A 21,612-nucleotide genomic window follows, 5' to 3' on the forward strand; every position below is an offset into this window, starting at 1 on the left:
TTGCTGTGCTTAAGACTCTACTTTAGAAAGTGAACAAATAAATTATCTTACCTTCTTTTGTGGTGCTTTAGGTTCTTCAGAACTATAAAAGGTAAAGCATAGAATATATAATTAAATATTACCTGTAAGACTTTGTGTGCAAAATCACCTACAGAACATGGGCTACTTGTCAAACTAAAATATCAATATATTCATATTTATATACAAAAAGACTAGATGATACCAGTTTACTGTGAAAAAGGGCGGGGGGGAAAGAAGTAAAAACTGTGCTTACACTTGCTTTACAATTTTCTCTAGCTCTGGAAGTTGCTCCTTTAGTGCTGCAATCATTCTAGTATCATCTGATACAGATACATAAAATTCCTGTAAATGATACAGAATAGTCTTTAAATAACTATAGGGGTAAATAAGCAGTACTCAGGAGAGAGGATTATGAGATGACATCTGATAGCTTAATGATTATAAAGAATGATAATATGCATAGAGGAACACATGCTGGGCCCAACCCTCTATTACTTCTACTTGTTTATCTCCAGCTGATTTAAAGCAAGAGTTAGATATGCAGAAGGGAAGCCTGATGAGGCTCCTTAGCACATTCTGTAACCACTGACTGCTTGTGCAAAAACTGCATTTTCAGATTGTCAAGGATAAAGGCTATAATACACAAATAATCTGCCACAATAGGGTTTTTTTATTCACTGCTGTTGTAGTCTTTAGTGGTTCATTTGCTGCTGAGTCATTGATCTCAGCTACTCAGTCTGCTGCAGTATCACCCTCTCTTAAACCCTACTTAAACCTCTTCCTGATACATCTACATAAAAAGGAGGATTCCAAAGAAGGATCCACCTGTTTCAACTAGTGATTGTTCTTTAACTTTTAACTTCTTGCCTAATGAAAGACTATGTTGTCTCCAAAGCTTGAAAAGCTTTCCCATGTGGCCTTGTAGGATGCCTGCCATTCTTAAGGCCCCTCTCTATTCCCCTCTGCTAATTCTTATCTTAGATTCAATTTTAGGCTCTTCGGGGCAAGAACTTTCATTCAGACACTAACATATGGGATTGTGTCCCTTAACTCAATATATAATAATAATGGTAATCATGATGACTTAACGTGACTTTGGCAGTACATCTTGTCTTAGAAATCCAAGGATATGGCACCTACCACAAAGAACTTACAAGGGTCTGAAGACAAAGATCTTAAATTCCAATAGCTGTAGTACAGCTTTCTTTTAAATGAAAAGGATTTTCGGTTTTGTAGACTGACAACCCTGCAGCTCCTTTCTGGCACACCGCAGGCAGGCATAAACAGCCCTCCAGTTCAACCTGTAGCGCTGCATAACTATTCACAAGTAAATACTAAAAAAAGCAAATTCATCTACTGCTATAAAGCAATCTACCCATGCAGTGCTTTCAAAGGGGTCTGCAACAGTATTTTCAGAGGTCCACAGGCTTGAACAATGGTTCAAGCATGTTGTGTTCCATCTACTGTCGGCAGCCAAAACCAAGAAAACAGAGTTATCAGTTTGCACTTTGAAATGACCTATTTCTCTTCACTTTGTGACAGAATTCTGCAGACTGGGAACAGGCTTTCAGCTTATTTTGCTTGGCAGGTACTTTTCAGTACAGTGATACGACTATTCCTTTATACCTCCAAAAAGGCCATTGCTGCTTCATCTTCTTGTAGTAAATCTCCATATAAAGCAGCCCACTGCAGAACCAGCCGAATGACTCGCCTTTTATTGTTGAGGGCATAATCCATTTTCTCCTGCTCTGTACCCTGAGAAGGCTGGGCATGATAGGTGCCATGGTGTCAAGGAAAATATTCAGTGATTGAAAATATCAAAACCAGTATGAACTCACAAACAACTGACTTCCAACAAATCACTTTCAGGGTGTTCCAACATAACTTTCTAATATATACTTTTAAATTATGACATTCACTAGCACACTGATTTGCAAATCTTTCACGTTCATACTAAAAAGTAAAAAGACAGTGAATTCTCTGAAGAGCACAGGAATGATCACAATCCCATCACAGAGGTGGTTGCTGTAGGGGAGCAGAACAGAAATGACACTTGGAACCACAAAGAAGAGGATTAACCATGGAGACTGAAGAAGGATATATCTCCTTGTTCCTCTTCGCAAACAGTTGAAGAAAAAGAAAAATGTCACTTGGTGTTTATTAACAATTTCAGTTTTTCATTTTTCATGAAGACTACTGTAATGAACTACCAGTGTTATTTCTTTTATTTTTACAAGTTATTGTAACTCAAGGTGAACCTCAGTACCATTATGGAAGGGGGACCTGGAAGTTTACAAGCAAAACTGACTATAGAGACACAAGGTAAAATAATAAATTCTGTAGTAGCCTCATCGTTACGAGGAAATCAGTTGTTTCTACTACATCAAATAAAGCGTATTTAGGGCGCAATACTTTGGGAAAGTTATTTTGTGATGAACAATAAGAAAAAATGGGAAACATTTCATTGACCTTTTTAATGATAAAGTGTCAACATTACAAAAATAGGCAAATAGCTAAAAGGCCAAAAGTAACATTAATTGAAAGAAGAAACCAAGAAAAAATAAAGGCACAATGGGCAATAAACTGAGATAATTTGAGCTTTTAACCTCTGTGAAAATGAAGAATCCCTAGCAGAAACAGGATATGACAATTTGTGTCTACTTCTCACTGATCAGAGGATAACAATATATATTTAAAATGTTTCCCAATAAACTGATAGCTGAATGTGAAGTAAGCATAGAATGAGTGCAATTGCATCTTCAACTTGGCTTCCCAGATATCAGAATTCTGATTCTGGATTCTTATGAATAATACTATTCCCAATTACATGGAAACACATAAAATACTGACACTCATTCACAGCAAAGTCCAGCATCCTTTCAAGGTGCACTTTCAGTTGCTCTAACAAAATATTTTGAAATATTAATTAGAAAATAAAAATATTAATGAAGAATCCAAATTATATAAGATATTTATTTTAAGCTTTTAATTTAGAAGCATTTATCTAACAAATACTACTAATAAAATATAATGGGGAAAAGTATGTATTAACTCACACTTTCCAAATGATCCTGCTGCCCAAAATCCCTGGAAGGATTTGACATGCTACCAGAGTTACTGGGGCACTCATTTGACTGACAAACTTTCAGAAATCTGCATTTTACTTTCATTTGAAAAGGTTTAAAATGACTAGAGAACTGAACATATCAGTACAATTATGGCAGTAAGTCAAAAGGTCCTAAAAAGTAAATAATATGTTGTAAGTTATGTGCTCTAATGCCTCGGGGAGCAAGTTTAATATTCTACTGAGTCATTTTTCTCATGCCATATTTACCTTTCAAATGCTATAATTATTTAATGTATTTTTACTTTCTTATTAACTGACTCACCACAGGCACTGGTATTTTTCTGTATTTTTACTGCTCATTTATATTGAGTTTTATTAACATTATCATGGGGAAAGTCAATGAAGGGTTGTCACATTTTTATGGGACCTACAGGATGCAGCTTCACTGCAGACTGCAATCAGAAATAAACTATCATGTATACTTGCAACGAGTGTCAGATAATTGCAAAATATTTATCAACACCAACATGTTTAGAGTTCAATATATATATATTTCTAATTATCTCTAACATATGCTAAGAAATGGAAGCAATTCTGAAGTCTGTTCTCCCCTATAGGAAAACAACTATATCAGGGGCTGTGCAAGATCAGCACCCATTACTACAGTAGAATGTAAACTATTTTGCTGGCATGATGGTAAAGGAGGCTCACAAAACACTCATACAGAAGCATGGTAAAGAACCATCATCTACAGAGAGCAAAAGAGGAGTTTATATTTCATAAGTATTTAGACAGTGGTCCTTTAAAGATGCACACTTGTACACATGCTCACAAACTTGCACTAACCCAAGTTCACTTCTGAAGGTGCTGCTCTATTTCAAGTTTTCTTTTGGGCTTTGTCCTGCCTCCCTCTGACAAGCTGTAGCTCTGAGAATTTGTCCATTTCCATCTCTGTAAAGAAGAGAAGGAAACAGGGGCCTTGGTCCCTGACTGATCCAGGGACTGATCCAGGACAGGAGAGCATACCCTTTGCTTCCCTATAAAAAAGAAGTATGTGATTTTTTAATATTGCAGGATCCATGTACTTCAATGACTAAAAAAGACTAGTGTGCCAAAGGACAGCAATAATGTTTCTGAGACAAAATGGTGCACCTGTCCATTCCTTTCAGGATTAAAATAACTTACAGACAACAAAATGCTGCTATAAAGGAAGTGAAACTCCAAATAGTTCATACCCTGTACTATGCTTGAAAGCACTACAGTGGTGTAGCTCTACTCACACTTGCATGTTTCCAGCTATTGTGAGTGTAAGAAAATAGACCTGTTTTGATTCAAAATTGGGAGCTGAAGCCAAAAGTTGCCAAACGAATCACCTTACTTCTCCTTTTTTTTCTGTTTTAGTTTCCTCATTGAGCATAATTCATCTCTCCTTAGTCACATAGCACCAACAAACATTTTTGTGGAGTGATTTTGCTCAAAAAAGATGAGCTTTGTTAGGAACCTTTCAACTCTGACAATAAATTTCAATGGTACAATCAACAAAGCACAGTTAGTTTTTCCATATTCAGAATGGACCAAATAAACAATAATTCGGTTCTAGGAAAAGCTGACACTAAAGCAGCAGGACACCAGTGACTTCCAGCTCTCCTCCTCTTTGAAAAGAATTAGCACGATGCCTGCCATGATCCACTTAAGACCATGGTCTTAGCCTCCTCTCCAGAATAGATTTCATCACAAATGAATATTTATCCTTAAGTGTCACTATCACTTTGATTTTCAGAAACACTTTTCCCCTATAAACAATAAGGTATGTTTTTCTTACGGGTCTGATTTTCCCAGTTATTGGATATCAGATGTATACTATTATAATTGAGGCTAGACAAGTCTGAATATCCAATGGACTGACTGAAAAATATGACTAGATAAATCATGGAAAAAAAACCCAAAACCATTAAAAGTGCTGCCCTTTCTTCCCCTCTCAAAGCTGTCAGCAACAGCATTTTATAATACCTTTGATATCTAAAACAATGTGATCTTGGAAAATGTGTTTCAGGTATACGAACAATTTTCTGCAGACCAGTTTCATGGGTCCAAAGGTTTTAAAAACAATTACTGTTCCTGCTAGGAGGAACACAATGGATTCTCAAGCTTGCCAGACAAGGACACAATGCTCTATTTTGTGGTTTAGGGGGTGAGCTTTCCCAGATGTCACTCGCCCTGCTGAGCTTCAAGGAAAGCACACTTTCACACCAATGGGATTCTAAACAAATAAATAGGGAATTGAAGTTATTATGCCCCTGTCAGAATTCTATAAAACACAAAACATTATATGTTTATTTAATGCTTCAGTCACTTGATAGCTTCAAGTCACTGTGCACAAGGAAAACTCTCAGGGCACAACAGCTCTCCAAACTAAATAACCTGGCAGTAATTGACAGATGGACATTTCAGACTCCTGTAAAACATGCAGACAGTATGAGAATCACTTCAGCTCTTGATGCTCTCCATGGAAAGATTTCATCTCCTAGTATTCACACGCCATTGAAGTTTTTTACAGTTTGTTTGCATTTGCTATAGGCTATTCTTAGAGATTATCACTATTTTTATTCATAAGTATTTTGTGACAGCACCTAGGAACTACTTACCCATTATTCTATGAGTTTAAGCAACCTTTTGCTTGACGCAGTTTGCAGCCTGTAATTCATAAAGTGGGCCACTGAAATCACCAAGACATAGCTACCCCAGCTAAAATGCAGATGCATTTTAGTTCAGCAAAAACCAAGAAAGACAGGAAGGATACAGGAAGGGTAACCCAAACTTTTATGTAATTTCACTTATATGGTGGAGGGACAGTCCATTTATTTCCCTTGGAATAGGAATCAGCACAGGAAAGTTATGGTTTTCATGGTCTGGGATGGTATCTCATCATGGGTATACGCTATCCCTTTCAGAGTTGTTGAGCTACGGACAGCTGTTAGTCCGACACTGAGAACCTACCCACAAGGCACAGACTACATGGAATGTGATGTACTTCTTGAGAAAGAGAAGCTTCAACCTCATCACCGATAGAGATAGCAGCTAAAGAGAAAACTTCTCCCTTACAAAAGGATATTGTGCCATCAAGGCTGGGCAGAGCTGACTATTTGGCATAAAAACACAGTGCATCATAATAAAATCATTTAAAACAGAATCTGTGAAAAGAGAAGAAAGAAAACAGTGAATTAAGCCTTTGCAAACAGCTTGGGGAACACAGGGATGAGGTTTTTTTCAGCTAAAATATCTTACAAGCCCTCTGCAGATAATAAAGGGGTCTATTTGCACTTTTTTTGTAGGCATTAAGTTGAAAAATGGGTAATGGAGAAATATGAGCTGAAATATTAAGCTCTTAGTCTTTAATTTTATTGCACTTACATTAACAGGCATTTGCCCATGTCAAAGAGAAATTTGGCATAGCAAAAAAAACCCAGTCTCCGCTAAAGTGAAATATTTGGATATACTTCTGTACGAGTGTAGAGTTCTGTGCAAAAAAGAAACGGGTAGGTACATGGGTACCTAAAAAGAGCTGCTACATTTGGCTTTAGGAAATACAATATCAGACAGCAGATTTAGTGTATACTACACAGGAGAAGGCAAATAATTTAATTCTTAGCTGATTTCCTACCAACAAGCAGAATGCTTAAAAGAAGTAAATGGATAGTCAAATTTCTGGGTTTATTTTGATTCAAAAGTATCATAGCCACTACACTTACATTAAAACATACATAAACAATATGATTGACATTTTCTCTAGCAAAAAACAGCAAGCTGTTTTTTTCTATTAAAATGATCTGTGGTAGCACTGGTGTAAATCCCAGTTTGCCTTATCTCTGTATTTGTGACAACAACAAGGATTTATAAAGCCTGGTTGCAGAGGCCAGAATAAGTTTGGCAGGCTTATATGGAATCACTGAGAAACAATAAACACAATACCCCAGGGTATAATTTCTACAGCGCAGCTTTTGAGATAACAGAAACATTTATAAACACCATAAGTAAGGGATGGCAGAAAAAATATGGTGAGATAACTGCATAATATAATATTACATCATTGCTTCCACTCCTATAATTCATATATGAAAATATCTCTCAGTTGACAAAACTCACATCTGGAAGGATGAGTTTTCTCTCACTTTTTCTTTGTGTAATACCCAGAGCAAACTGGTTTTTACATATTCTTAAATTAAAGGAATGCATAAACCAGTAAGTCAATTTTCCAGCACTCTGAGATGCTACATACTAAAAGTAACATTATGAACTGTGACACTTTGTATTGCATTAGGATATAGGTGTAATCTTGTAATGAAATGTTTTGGTGAAAAGTTTTAAAATATTTTAAAAATTATTTGCTTTAGAAATATGTATACTACATGCATACTGTGCAAAATGAACTTGTGATAAAAAAGCTGCAAGCTTAAAGATTAATATTGTTTGTAATCCTAATAAACATGAATATAAATCCCAATATAACATGAATAAACATGAATATAATATAAAAAAAAAGGAATTTTTTTTTTGTCTTTTAAATAGTTAAAACACACACTTTAAAAGGATTTCTGTAATTTTTCAATTATTCCACCCTTTAGGGACCACTATACAGGTTTCTCCAATACTATGAGGTCAATAACAGATCAACTGGATTTAAGAACATCTTTGAATATATACTTCTGCAATGTAAAAAGAACTTGAAAAAGCAATATTATGTAGCGTAATACACAAGTCTCTGCATTACTTTATCAAAATTATGAGGATTTTTTGTGTCATTTTAGAAATTACAATACTTACTAATAGTAAGTCAGCAAATATCTACATCTCTAGATGTAAATTCTCTGTTGTCTTTACACTAATGAAAAGCCGCCTACTAAGTACAGATGCTGCAACCTGCATTCTTGGCACTCAGCCCATGGTGTGCTAAGTTCTTCTCCTTTCAGTAACAATTTTTCTTTCCCTGCAAATGGGAAAGTATCACAAACAAGGAATTTAAATTGTGATACCTTAAATGTGATATGAAGATTTGAGAACATATAATGCAACATCTGGAGGTACCAAGCTAATTCATAGGATTAAGTGATATCCAGAACAAAAAGTATGAGTACCATTATTATTGTGTGCTCTATCCTGGCCTTATAGTTGTGCCTAATTAAAGTCATAACTAGTGGTCTGGCACCTTGGAGGATTTTGCTGTTCTACTATGTCCTGAAAGTACAAATATGATAGAGCAGGCTTGGAGGAGTGGATTGTTATCTTTAATTCCAGATTTCCTAGGTTTTCTTGGGATTGTTTCAGAGCAGTTGATAGTTCTCATTGTGGGAAAAACTACCACTTAGGTGCTTTTCAAAGCATCACATTGCAGTGTTCCCCCAGCAAGGCCATCTTATGCAGTAATAATAAAATAGCCTTTGATACCTGTTGCTTCATTTAAAGTTGCTTCAAGGCGCATAGTTTCTAGAAAGTGCTCTAAAATTTTCTCTGGGGTTCCTGACATCACAATATACCTGAGGGAGGGAAAGAAGCAGTTAGCATCTCATGGGCAAAACAGCTAATCAAGAAATAATTGTGAGCAAGAAGACCAGGAATGCTGAGCGCCAGAGTACAAATACCTGCTCTGACCAGAATCTCTGTGTGCTTAGGACAAAACGCTTCTCCCCTGTAAAATAGTAGCAATAACATTCTCCACCCTGCTCAGGGAGTGTGAGATGACAGCCCCCTCCTCGCACAAGTACTCCAGTATAACACCACCACAATTACACCACAATCACAGAGCTGCACTGGTGCAAACATGGGGAAGTGCAAGCAGAAATGCTCCTCCATTGAGAATAAATAGCAATTTGCAGTCATTAAAGGGTCTTAAAAGACTTTCTATGAGCATGAAATAAGAACTGCTGCGTATTAGTGTCAGAGCAAGGAAATAGTTTCCTTCAGCATCACTGACAGGGGTTGGTCTCAGAAGGTGGAGGCAGATAATGAAATAGCACACTGTATCTTCAAATTTGTGCAATGCCTTACATAGCTGAAGTAAGAAAGTATGTAAGTGTTTCAAGTGGATAAACTTAGGATTATACCATTTTCTGGAGTTAATTTAGGGAGGTGAGAGAACTAGTGCAATATCCAGGGTTTTTTTGCTTCATGCAAAAACACTGGCAAGATTTTAAGTACTAGCAGAATATCATATGATATTGCAAAACTTGTCCTGTCATCTTTTTCTGTTTCTTTTCTTGCAGATCAGATATTTTTTATCTTTCCCTACATTCTTTCAATCTTTGCATTTTTTTCTTTTTTTTTTTTTTGGAATTCAACTGATAAAGTATGAAACTTAAAAAAAAGAAAGAAAAAACCCTGAGAAGTGAAGATACTCTGCTCCTGCTGAGAAATAAGTGGTGGAGCCGAGCTCCTGGGAGCTCCTCCTCACTTTGAGCACTGACCGTCACAGCTCTTTTACCTGCCAATCCCTTTGGAAAAACTGTATTGATGTCCCAAGAACACAAACACTTGTTAAGCCAGTGCACATTCTCACAGAGATACTAACCAAGTATCTAAGTGAGTGAAGCAGAGAAATCACAGGTTGCAGTACTCTTAATATGAAAGTGAAAATGAACAGTGAAGTGACTTGCAGGGCTGCTGAATTCATCCTGCATGAGTGTGATCACCCATAAAGAGTTAGATCTTGGGAGTGATAACTTCAGAGCTAGTCCTTCGAAGTGAAACTGTCACTCTTTGAAAGCATGGCTTGGGGAGCTATGTAGGAGCTACGACTCCGTAGAGGAAGCAGTGGAATCCAAATGGTAACTGAGAGAATCTGCTGCCAAAGTGAAGTTTTCCCCAAGGCTAAGATGAAGAAAATTAGTTTCTTCCTGAGAAGAGGTCCCTGTTAGGTCTCTGTTTTGGGCACAATGATTTTCAAAAGTACTAAACACTCAACTAACACATTCCAATAACACATTCTGGAAACCAAAAAACATCAGGAACTTTGATTTGGACTCTGCATAAATGCAGCCACTTACACTATTTACTAAGAAAAGAAACAAAAGAAATGTCATCTTCAAACCCAGTGAACTCATTTCGAAAGACTTTAAACAAAAAGACACTGCCAACACACTATTAACAAAGTAATCTGACTGGTGAAAAGCAGATAGTGAACTTTCAAGGTAACTTCCTCTTTTGGGTAGATTATGTCTATTTGTCATTGTTAACAGCAAAAGCTCCCTTGCTGACACATTGATAGCCCCCAAAAGCTGACCAAATGAATAAAATATTTACAGAAATGAAATTCTGAGCTTTACCTGAAAATATTCCTGGAATGTAAGACCTAAAATACAGCCTAACTTAACAATCTACCATAAATTTTTCTGGCTATTTTTATCAAAGTCTGAAGAACAAACTGTTAAATAATACAAATAATGCTGGTGCAAAGAGTTTGCAAGGAAGGCAGTGTTTCAAATATGTTGAAATGAAACTTTCACTTTTGGAACCATGAAGAATGCCTCAGACCCAAGACCAAGTTGCCGTGTATTGCAGCCACTGATGCAAATCCACTGGCTACAGTCAGGTTCCCCTCATTTAGACAAACTTGTGTAAGAGTTTTCCTAGTAAAATAGATTGCTTTTCTAACAGATCAAGTGCAAGATGAAATGGCAGTTTCTGAAATACGTGAAATGTGTATATAAAATGCAAGGAATGATTTATTCAACCTTCACAGATCTTTATAAATCTTTGCATTCAGTTATGCAGATAAAATAGGTATATGAAATCCCAGATGAGATAAAAAGTGTACCCAAAAAATCCCACAGTAAATTGGCTCTTTCTTTGAGAAAAAGTGAGGTTCAGGGAGAAGATTCAAAACTTCTTGTTGCTTATTTTGTTGAAGTTCTTTGAATGCTTCTGAAGAAAACTGTGCATCCATTTGCGAATAATGCATTTACAAAGCCTTTAGGGGTTTTACCAACATTTGAAATGGTAATAGCCTCACTCTACTCTTATCACAGTAGTATCCAAACAGAATTGTACTTTTTCCCTTTCAGTAAGAAAGTAAGGAAAATGTAGTGAATATTGTTATTACAGTGCTAAGCTATTGTGTAAAATAAGCTCTGCAACTTTCCTTGCATGAGATCTTTGTTTTGTGTACAAATTGTACCTAGCAAACTCTTATTAGAATCCAGAGCTCAAAATCCAAACTAAAAATATCTGTACTTAACAATAAAACAGTGTATTTTCCTCACATCTTTTACACAGCAGCTCAGCTTAGTATGGTTTCATCATTCTCTCTGCCTAGACTACTTAGAAATTATTACACAAGGTAAGTATTTACAGTGAGATCTTCAGAGAATTACTGTGTAAAGACACAGAGCTGGTGTGCTGCAAGAAACGGATATATTATCCAGTATGCAGCATGTGATCAACTGATGATTAAAAAGAAGAAAACTTCATATGCACTGCATTCTAACATAGAAAGGGAATATGCTATTGTTTGGATAATAACACCATTTAAAAAGGTTAATAATTGTCTGACACTTGCACTATTGAATGAAAACATACTTGTGCTGCAGCTGTGAATTTCCTTGATTAGAAATTCTGTTTCCTGCTGGGATCTTCTCCAACACCAAGACATCTTGGTCATGTTCTTTGAGTCTTACTGTATTTGCTTCCACATCCTGCAAGACAAGGTACTTTTAATAATGTAACTGCACTTGATTTAGCTGATTAGTTACTCTGACAAAGTGCATGACTTTCAAACATGAAGACTGCTGTTGGTTCTTTCCCCCTGTATTTATCTGTCTTTATTCTGTTTTCCTCATACACAGGATGAAGAAGGAAGCACTGGCATTGGGGGAGGAGGCAGACAATTGTGGGAGAGACTAGAGCAAGAACGATGTGAAAAATCTGCATCTGTGTGAAATTAAAAAAAAGTTTTCTGAAAAACAGTCTCCCCACAACTTTCCAAATGTAATATAATCTCTATCCCCACTTTTATATATGAATATTATTACCTACAATCTGACTTTTCGCTTAAAAAAAAAAGAGAAAATAGCATGTAAGAACAGTAAATTTTAGCTCAGTAAACTGTTCATTTTCTACTACCAGGTCACAGTAGAAAAAGAAAAAAAATTAAATATAATGTGTATTCAAAAAACACAGGTAAAAATCAGTAAGACCGTGGACTTGGATCTTCTTTGAAGTATTGACCAAAGCTTAATCAGTTGTAAGTCTCCATGGCCAACCCAGCCTTACTGCCAATGGGATCCTTGTTCCCTTTTGTACAGTAATCACAGTCTTATGTAATTTTTCTAGTGGAGTACTCTGTCTGGACTGGTTTTATTGCTGCAATACTGGGCATATATAGGTTCAAATACAGGATGACATTAGTTTTGACTTGCTATACTATGAATGGACACAAAAGAGCTTGTATTTACTGAATTACAGTTGGACTTTGGAACACATTTGCCCTAAAGTGAACAACTGTAAAATTAGTCTGGGTATATCTTTCTAGAGTTCTCTGATAAAGACATCTGTGTATTTATCTGTAACTTACTCAATTTGCCAATTGATTCTGCCTTAAATTCATTGAGATTAAGGTACCTGACATGACCTGTGTGGGAGAACGGGTGATCTTGGTTTATTTCAATATTTGGATGGAATATCACCCAGAAATCCTGGGCAGCATAAGGAAAAACTGAGCAGGGCGAACTCTAGATCACAGAAATATGAGAGACAGAAGATTCCATTTGGTCCCATTTTCATGTCGGAGCTAGGAACAGAAAATGAGGACAGGCAATGAATATATTCTTTACTTGATCTTCCAGACTGTTACATCTCTGTTCCATTATTAGGGATACTTGAAACAAGGTTATCAACATCAATATATTCATAGAAATAAGACAGGCTCTAAAAAAATTTGCAAGTTCTGATATCATGCTGTTGGGGCAGCTCTTACCCTAAGGATCCTGTTGAAGTCCTCCTTGTCTACTCTCAAGAAGTGGCAGCTGTCTTCACGCAGTACAATGGATGCTGCTCTGGGAGCATCATTCACAAGCGCTAACTTGCCAAAATCATCTCCTTCGTGTAGAGTACATACCACACCCTGCACAGAGCAAAACATTTACATGCAGAAACCCATCATTACTCTGGATTCTATTGAAAGTCCTCGTACAAACACTGGACTTCACAATCAAATACCAAAACAAATCTATTTGGCAGGAAATCAACAGCCAGAATAATGACTAGGAAACAATACTTGATAGCTGGTTATTACTATTACTAAAGAAAGGCAAGAATAGAAAAGAATTGGCTTGTTCTCTGAAATTACATTCAGCTTGAAGGACTCTTGCAGTCCTGCTCAAGACAGAAAGTTCTTTGGTGTTTTGTTTTTTATTTATAGAGGCCATAAAAAATAAAATCAAGTTTGCAGAACTAACATATAACAACACATCCTCAGCTGGTGTACAACAGCAGTGCTCCACTTGCTCCAATTTACAGTAACAGAGAATCTGGCCCACCCAGTGATGTGAAAAATGTAGGTAAATATGGGTTACTTAGAAACAGACTGTGCACCTAGGCCCTGTGCTAGATTTTGGTGAAATGCTTGGCATTCAAATGGAGAATTTGCAGTCACCAAATGAAAAATCAACAAGAAAGTAAAGATTTTTAAAGACTCAAGGGATTTTTGTGTACCAAAATCCTATTTTTTTTCTTTGAAAAATCTCTCTCGTAAGCAAGAATTTATTAGAGATGCTTTCTGGTCTACAGCTTAAGTAAAATGAAGAGTTGGCATAAATTTGGAAGGATTCATCCAACCTGAGAACCACTAGCCACAAAGCAGTACTTCTGTCAGACATGCCTGACATGTATGAGAAAAGTTAGTCATACAAATGCATGACAATATCGCAGTAAAGGGACAGGGCAAAAACCCCCATGAGACAGAAGTCTGGCAATTCACCAAATTCCAGCAAATTGCTTTGTCCTAAAGAACTGATGTAACTCTGATGGATTATATTCAGAAACCGTGTAATATATCCCAAAATTATAGAGCAATCAATTGGAAGTATAATCAGTGAAACCACTGGATCATTTCTTAATAAAATTACATTCTGTTTGTTTTGTCAGACAAAGCAATTTTGCTCTAAATTAAACTATATTCCTTCAAAGTTTACTCTTACAATTTCAATAATAACAATCATATGAAATAGCTTCTGAAAAAAATACCTTGCCATAAATGACTACGTTTACTGATCCCTTTAGGATAATGTACCAAGAAGTACCTTCTTCTCCCTGATTAAATACTACAAGAGAGAGAAAAGATTTTATGATGAGAATAGAGTTATTCAAAATATAAATGGGCCAGATTCTGCATTCAGTAAAATTCAATGTAACTCTACAGTCATATTAATATCTACCTTGTAAAAGGGCATACTATGATTTTAAAAGCAACTCTGAATTTGACATTCATTTGATAAAGCTTCTCAGTATTACAGGTCTGAGTAATCTTACATTTCAAATCCTTCATTTTGTACAGCAAGATTTTTTTAATATAGGATAATATTAAAATACACTTTAAACAGAGACTAGTCCAACCAAAAATTCTAGATAAAAATACACCCAAATTGTAAGTGATATATACATTCAACCAAGATACAGAATTAATTTTGGTACTGTCCCTGCACTTAGTAACACCTACTACCCTAGGTTTTAAACACTAAGTGCCAATCGAGTTTGAAGAGTGCATCCAAGTTTTGTTCTTGTCATTTAAACATTAAGAATTTAAATGTTCATGCCACAGATGAGAAAGAAGATCTGATAGGATTCCATTTACTTACAGACCGTTCCTGCTTTGGGATGTGATTCAAAAATGAGGACACCTGCTAATTCTCGCTTTACCTTAAAATAAAGAGAGAGAAATTATAGTTTTTATACGTATCTTATTCCTCCTGCTGAGAGGAAGTCACATAGTCCAACTGCCGCTTTTCTTCCCTCTGCATCACTCATCAGTCATTGAGAGCCATGCAGCCAGGCAATGGTCTGCTTCACTTGATGTCCTAATTCCTACTGATTGGCTTTACAGAGCATACATTTCCTAGCTCCAAATGGCTCAGACAAGGGCATCTCTAAGATACGGGTCTCTGCATGTTTTTTCATACACACATATGTGAAATGATTATCAACAATTAACATGGCAGAAAAATTCAAATGGTAATAGTGATCTGTTACAGAAGATAGCTAGTGATTGACAGTTACTCCATGGAAATATTCCTGTTTTTCCCTGAGAAATCAGTACCATTCCCCTTACTGATGTAAATCTGGCTGCTTCTGCTGTGTCAAGCTGTGAGGAACAGCCACCTGGACTGGCTGAGTCTCCTCTCTGCCTGACACCCTTCCAGGCAAAACATCCACCTCACTACCTCTTCCAGGAACTGGAGAACATGATGATGCCCTTGGTGTCAGCCTGCTCCTCACTGGGTTTGTATTGCTCTGTGTGATTGGCTCCTACAACTGACTGGGCAGTTGCCTCTAGTGAGACACTGTTTACAACTCCTTTTTGTCACTGTAAACACTGTTAGCGTTACTTTCACAAAACAGCAGAACAACTGGGAACCTCATAAGATTCCGAGTTTTTCTATGTGCCTTATGTATCTCTTCATACAACCACAAGACTCCAAGGTAAATTGGAGGCAAATTTCCAAGCAGCAGGATTCTTGTATTCGGAGAATGTCAGCTGGTGACAATCCCTTTTTCAAAGGTACTACCATGTAACTTAACTGTGCCAAATACAGATCAAAAGCTGGCTCCACCATATATTTACTAGTAGCATTTTTGCACCATTCTCTCAACTGTTTAAATAGAAAAAAAATTTTAGGCGATGAAGAAAAACTTGAGAAGGAACTCTCAAATTCTGGATACAATCCAGATGGGAGTCTGGTGGCTGCATCTCCCAAGATGGGTGGACAAATTCAGGCATCCCTGTGTGCCCACCCAAACCTCTGCTCAGGCACCAAGCACAAACATACTGCACCAGCCACCTCTCCCAGAACTCCTTCCTGACAGCTAGTGCCTGTTTGCAGCCTGGAGAAGAAGAGAGATAAATAGAGGTGTTTGGACAGGTTTTTTAAGCACACTGATCAGCAAACACACAGACCTGTGACTTCTATAACACCTCAACAAACTCTTTTATAACCTCTGCTCAAAGGCAATGCTTTCATAAGGACAGGAAATACAGCCCCATTAACACTGCTCTGCACGTTGCAGAGAGCATTCCTATCCACGTATGTCCTCAGATGTCTTCTCAGTTGATTCAGTCATTTGACTCTGCAGTGAAGGAATCCTCTTGATGAAGCCAAAAATTTGTTTTTAACACTGTATTATATAATTGTTTTTCATTCATATATTAACTTCACAGGTTTAGCAAGGATTAGTTCACCACCATGCGACTTGAATTTTATCCATTTTATTTCCTGCTGTTCGTGGGATGTCTAGAAAACTTATTACTTCAGGAATTATGCCTTGCTTAAAATAAATTAAACATTTAATTTCCTTTCAAGTCAATTGACCAACAATCTTCTGGTTCATAGAAGCAATGCTGTCTGTTGTTCCTCTGAAGACTAGTTACGGTTTCTGTCCTCTGCTTTAGTTCACGTGTAATAGGATGGCACTTCCAGATTCTTACTAAAAACATGGAATCAACTGTAATTCAAAATGCCATGTATTTCTTGCAGTTTGTATCATTTACCCTACTTGTTCCATATGCTACTTCCTGTGGATTCTCACCTCAAGTCTGAATTTCTTCAGAGCTGAAAATATTTAGTGTTTTGGATTTTTTTGTTCGGGGTTATATCTGCAGTATCGAGAGTGTTCTTTACTCCCTCTCAGTATCTGTCTTGGGTAGTTTCTTTTGTTTAACCTTTAAATGGTCATTTCTGGATCTTACAGCAGTCTTTAAATACTTTTTTCTGTACATCTCAGGGATGCTTAAGGATTTTGGATGGCTGTTCCCATGCTGAGGAGCACATCTGGTGCAGGTTTGCAAGCTGTAGTAAGTGATGCAGACTGAGATGCAGATTGAGCTCTGGGTGGGAGCCTGAGACAAGAGGCTGTGAACTGCCAATCCTTTGCATAGCAAAGGTCACGAAGACTGGTGGTGTCAGCCAGGTAAACGGATACTGAGAGAAAAAGCAGGAGTGGAGGACACAGGAGGAAGAGCAAGACTTACATGGCTTGGACTGTGAGGGGATAAAACCCCCTTTGTTGGGGGTCCCTCCTTGGAGGCACCAGCTCAAGCTGTTTCTGTATTACTGCACTGTGAATAAACTGCTTCATGGAACGAGACATCTGTGACTCCACTGGGAAATCTGGGGTCGAACCAGAAAGGTTCACTGGAGCTGCCTGCTGTGAAGGGGCTTCGGTCCCAGCAGTGAAAGTCTCTGGTGTTGGGAGTGTGACTGCCAGAGAGTCTCATGAATGGTCAAACTGGGAAGTTTCCTTAACACCTCTGTAATTCAGATACAAACTCTGGATGCCTATTTTTTTTTTGAAAAACGCTGCTCAGGTGTTACATACTTGCATGAAGTACTATCTTTCTGTAATGCAGCTTCATAATCAGCTGCATCTGCCCAAGTTAACTGAGAGTTACTGAAAGTATCAAGTGCTTCCAAAGAAGCTACTATCAAACACAGATCTACTTTCTGACTGGCTTCCTTTTTCTGAAAGCATCCACATGCTGCTGAGACCAGAAGTGTTATTTATCTTGTTTCAGTTACCTACACAGTGTGTCAACAACGGTGAGACTTTTCAAAGATGCATTCTCTCCTCCATTTCATTTATTTGTGGTTCTCTGCACTGTTCTTGACCACCCAGAGAGAGTGTCTGATCTGATGAGCTTTCCTTCACTCAGTGACCAAACTCGAACCACCAAGAACCGCCAGGTGACCTTTCTGCACAGTGTAATTCCTCCTCCTAACTGGTTCAAGCCAAGACTCCTTACAGATGAGAAATCAATTCTGCAAAATTCAGTAGCACCACAATCCTGGGTGTCCAGTCAGATTGGATACATCTTCATTTAAATTCGAATATGGATGCAGACAGCAGCACCCGCGCTAAGTGAGTGAGATAAGAGCTGTGCAGAAATACATGAAGAGAATTATATCTGATATCCAAAAGAGAATCTACACTACACAGTGCTTGGGTGGTTCTCACAGATGGAATAACTTCTTTGCATGGGAAGTATAAATGGAAATGGTTATGGGCTCTCCAACTCTAAAAAACACCAGAAGTAAAAATTCAGCCTTTCCTTTGGTGATGAGTTATAACTTTTAAAATTACTTACTGTGGTAGAAAGATGAGATAAGGCCTTAATGTGGAGAAGTTCTTCATATATAAATTCTAAGTCATCTACAGTTCTCTGGCCAGGCCTACAGAGAGAAGATAAAAGGGATAGCAAAATGCAATAAACACCCAAAATAAATGCTTCAGAGAAGGACAGAACAACACAAAATGCTACTGTACTGAAGGGTACATCCTCACTAAATGGAGCCTCAGTGATGTTTCTGGGTGGAGGCTGAAACACACAAAGGATGGAAGCTCTGTCAATGCTACCTGAATGACACCAAGCAGCAGCCATGGCAACCACCTTACAGAGATCCTGATTAGGCAGCTTTCCTGATTAAATCAAGTGTTCTATATGTAAAATGGTCACATAAATCTGAAATGGTACGTAAAAATTTGTTCCTTTCAAAAGAACTCCTGGCTGTGGGACATGCACTATTTTTCACATGCAGCACTAATTATTGTAACAAACAGACAGTAGTAGTGGTTTGTAAAGGAGTGTGTGAATTTCTGCTGAACAAATTGGAGAGGCAGCAGTGCATCCTGGAGTACAGCAAACAGCTGCTATACAGTTAATGCTGAGTGCTGTTGTGTAGCCACAAAGGCAAATAGGAACCATTCAGTAGTTTCAGTTTCTCTCACTGAAAAATACAAGAAGCTGCCATTACTAAAGAGCAGGCACTGATGAAGGAATAATTCTCCTACAGGACAAGGAGTAACGAGGTTGCCACTGTGACTGAAATAGTAGCATTTCTGTAGCCTATGCACCACAAAATTTTCTGATTGCTTAAGAAGCACACAAATACTGAGGGGACTGCAGTGTAGTGGACATGCTTTGGAGGATCTAATAAACAGTACCCAAGAGAAGGAGTTGTAGGAGCTTGTGAGCAGATCCCAATCTTTTTCCCACTCACAAGCTTCTCTTTAGTTACAGTGTCTAATACAACTTCATTTTCTAAAAGGACAAATTCTCCTGTGATATAATTTCAGACCACACATTGGAGTTACGTAATCCTTTAAAGCATTATCCCAAGTAATTTTTATAGGACTAAGTGTTTTCAAACAATATGGTTTAGATTTCTGAAAAGCAGAATACAGGTAATTAATTCAATGGGCCAAGAACAGAAGAAAAGAGCCACTTAGTCATAGGAAGGGAGAGAGGAGGAATTTAAGATGTGAGGAAATGGGGTACAGGAAGTCCAGTCGGGGGCAGGAGTTCCAAAGGAGAAGGTTTATATGCTCTGCCATTAAGAACAGGCACAGTTCCAAACCCTGCTGTCTGCAATGTGTGATGTCAAAAGAGTTAACAGCACAAGTGAATCTTTGGACAACCCTAAAACAAAGGTTACAATGAACCCTCCTGATAGAAGTTTTCCTCCTGAAATGTCAGTATTACAGGAAACTCTCATTTAGAGGATCAGGAAAGCCACATGAAGAAATATTATGCTCTATAGGTTTTCTGCCTAATCACTGCCTGGTTCAACAGTCTGTCTATATCATGTGTGAGGTACAGGGAGTACCCAGCCATGTCACTCTGGAGTTATATTGTATCTTTTTACAAAAGAATCTTGATGAAGACTTCTTTTGGATGAAAGCAGCACTGAAGAAGTCATAGAAAACATAAGGACAACTGACATCTCTGCTAAGCAAGCTATATTTTTCATCTGTTCTTTACTCACCAACGACATGCATGTACTATTACCCAGATTAAAGATCAATTTAGACAAAAAATGTTTTGGATAAAATTACTCTTTTCTCGTACTGAATGGAATAAACTTTTAATGGAAAAACAGAAACTGGTTTGGTACTGCTATGCCCTCTAGTGACTCAAAATACTCTTTACTATTTCTAATTCTGGCTTGAAATTATAAGGCTGACCCTCCTAGTGTCAGCCTTATAATTTCAAGGGGCAGTTTAAAAACAGCATGTCTTTGAAAATGGAAAACATACTGTAACAAATCAACAAATTTTTACATGATATTGAAACATAAAAGGATGATGCCTAACTACATCAGATCTCTATCAAAACAAAAGGGTACACTCTTCTTTCAGTATGTCCATTTGCCTCCTATGTTAGCACACTGGGAGGACTGGCAATCTGTAGTGGATATCAGTACCTAGTCTTTACTTCTGCTCCTGCAGATGTCACGTGGAGAGATATTAGACATCACTGTGTCTTTAAAACCTGTGCGGTGACCCACTGATGTTGATTTGTAGGATCCTGCTGTGAAAAGACCTAGTTTCTGCAGGGGACACATTCTAACAGCAATAGCTGGTTACAGAGAGGATAATAAATGGAATAGGTAGGGAACGAGGGTATACATTAATGGACAGAACTCAGGTGATATTAAGTGATCAATAAAAACTGTTCAGTGTTTGGAGAATTTATCAAGGTCAGAGACACTGAGCTTCTCTGTGACTAGGATGTTGACAATAATATAGAACTTCACCATTGATAAGTCGTGCATGTACATGCAATATCATTGATTATTTTTATTATACAGCTAACCGGAAAATTCTTGGATAATAAGAACAAAGGAAAAGATCAGAGACCCTGTAACACTGTGACTAAGCATCAAATAAGCATATATTTCCAGAGTACAAATTTTGTTTTCAAGTACCATAAAGAATAAATAGGAGACATGAATAATTTTATCCACTACCTGTGTGTGAAAGTGAATGCATGTTGACTTACTCTAGCATGGAAGTTTATTATGTAATCTTTGTACTTGAATCAGTGTGCCTTGATTAACTCCATAAATACCATTTACCACACATAATACCCATAACCATCAGTGAACTGATAATCTGTATTTCCTGTCCTAGGAACAAAACTTGGTTTATGAAATTTCATTGGTGGGAAACTCCAAGGATTATGGAAGTTAATACTGTCTTTAGAGAGAAATCCAGTGTGGTTCTTACTACTAACAGCTGGGTGGAACATCTAAACAAAAAAAATTTAAGAACCAGAGAATAAATACATCTTGCTTAAGAATATATGTTCTTAGTACAAACTAAATTGTTATATATGTATTTTGTTATGTTTAACATGTTTTAATTTGTTTTCACTTCCTCTCTCTAGCATCCCGTTGCATTTACTTCTGCAAATGGCACTAAAATTTGATTATTGATCACATGTAGAATCAAACATTTTGTACTGAGAAAAAAATGTGCTGAGTGAA

General features: G+C 37.3%; 1 protein-coding gene across 5 annotated transcripts in view; it reads right to left on the reverse strand.

Annotated features, from left to right (window-relative positions):
- The window catches only part of RAPGEF4 (Rap guanine nucleotide exchange factor 4), a 156,690-nt gene that overhangs the window by 30,715 nt on the left and 104,363 nt on the right, over positions 1–21,612 (reverse strand). For all 5 annotated transcript variants that reach the window (XR_003533511.1, XM_027678542.1, XM_027678541.1 and 2 more), the window contains 10 exons: positions 18,432–18,516; positions 14,932–14,992; positions 14,321–14,397; positions 13,053–13,199; positions 11,657–11,772; positions 8,531–8,619; positions 6,201–6,279; positions 1,648–1,798; positions 275–363; positions 52–82 (listed from right to left, as the gene is read on the reverse strand). Coding sequence is in view for 4 of the 5 variants with exons in the window: in XM_027678542.1 (XP_027534343.1) it covers positions 52–82; positions 275–363; positions 1,648–1,798; positions 6,201–6,279; positions 8,531–8,619; positions 11,657–11,772; positions 13,053–13,199; positions 14,321–14,397; positions 14,932–14,992; positions 18,432–18,516 (925 nt within the window). In the remaining variant the exon portion in view is untranslated. The remainder of the gene's footprint in view (positions 1–51; positions 83–274; positions 364–1,647; positions 1,799–6,200; positions 6,280–8,530; positions 8,620–11,656; positions 11,773–13,052; positions 13,200–14,320; positions 14,398–14,931; positions 14,993–18,431; positions 18,517–21,612) is intronic.

This window comes from Neopelma chrysocephalum, unplaced genomic scaffold, assembly GCF_003984885.1.
Source record: "Neopelma chrysocephalum unplaced genomic scaffold, ASM398488v2 Primary Assembly neopelma1_44, whole genome shotgun sequence".
In the NCBI taxonomy this organism is placed as follows: domain Eukaryota; kingdom Metazoa; phylum Chordata; class Aves; order Passeriformes; family Pipridae; genus Neopelma; species Neopelma chrysocephalum.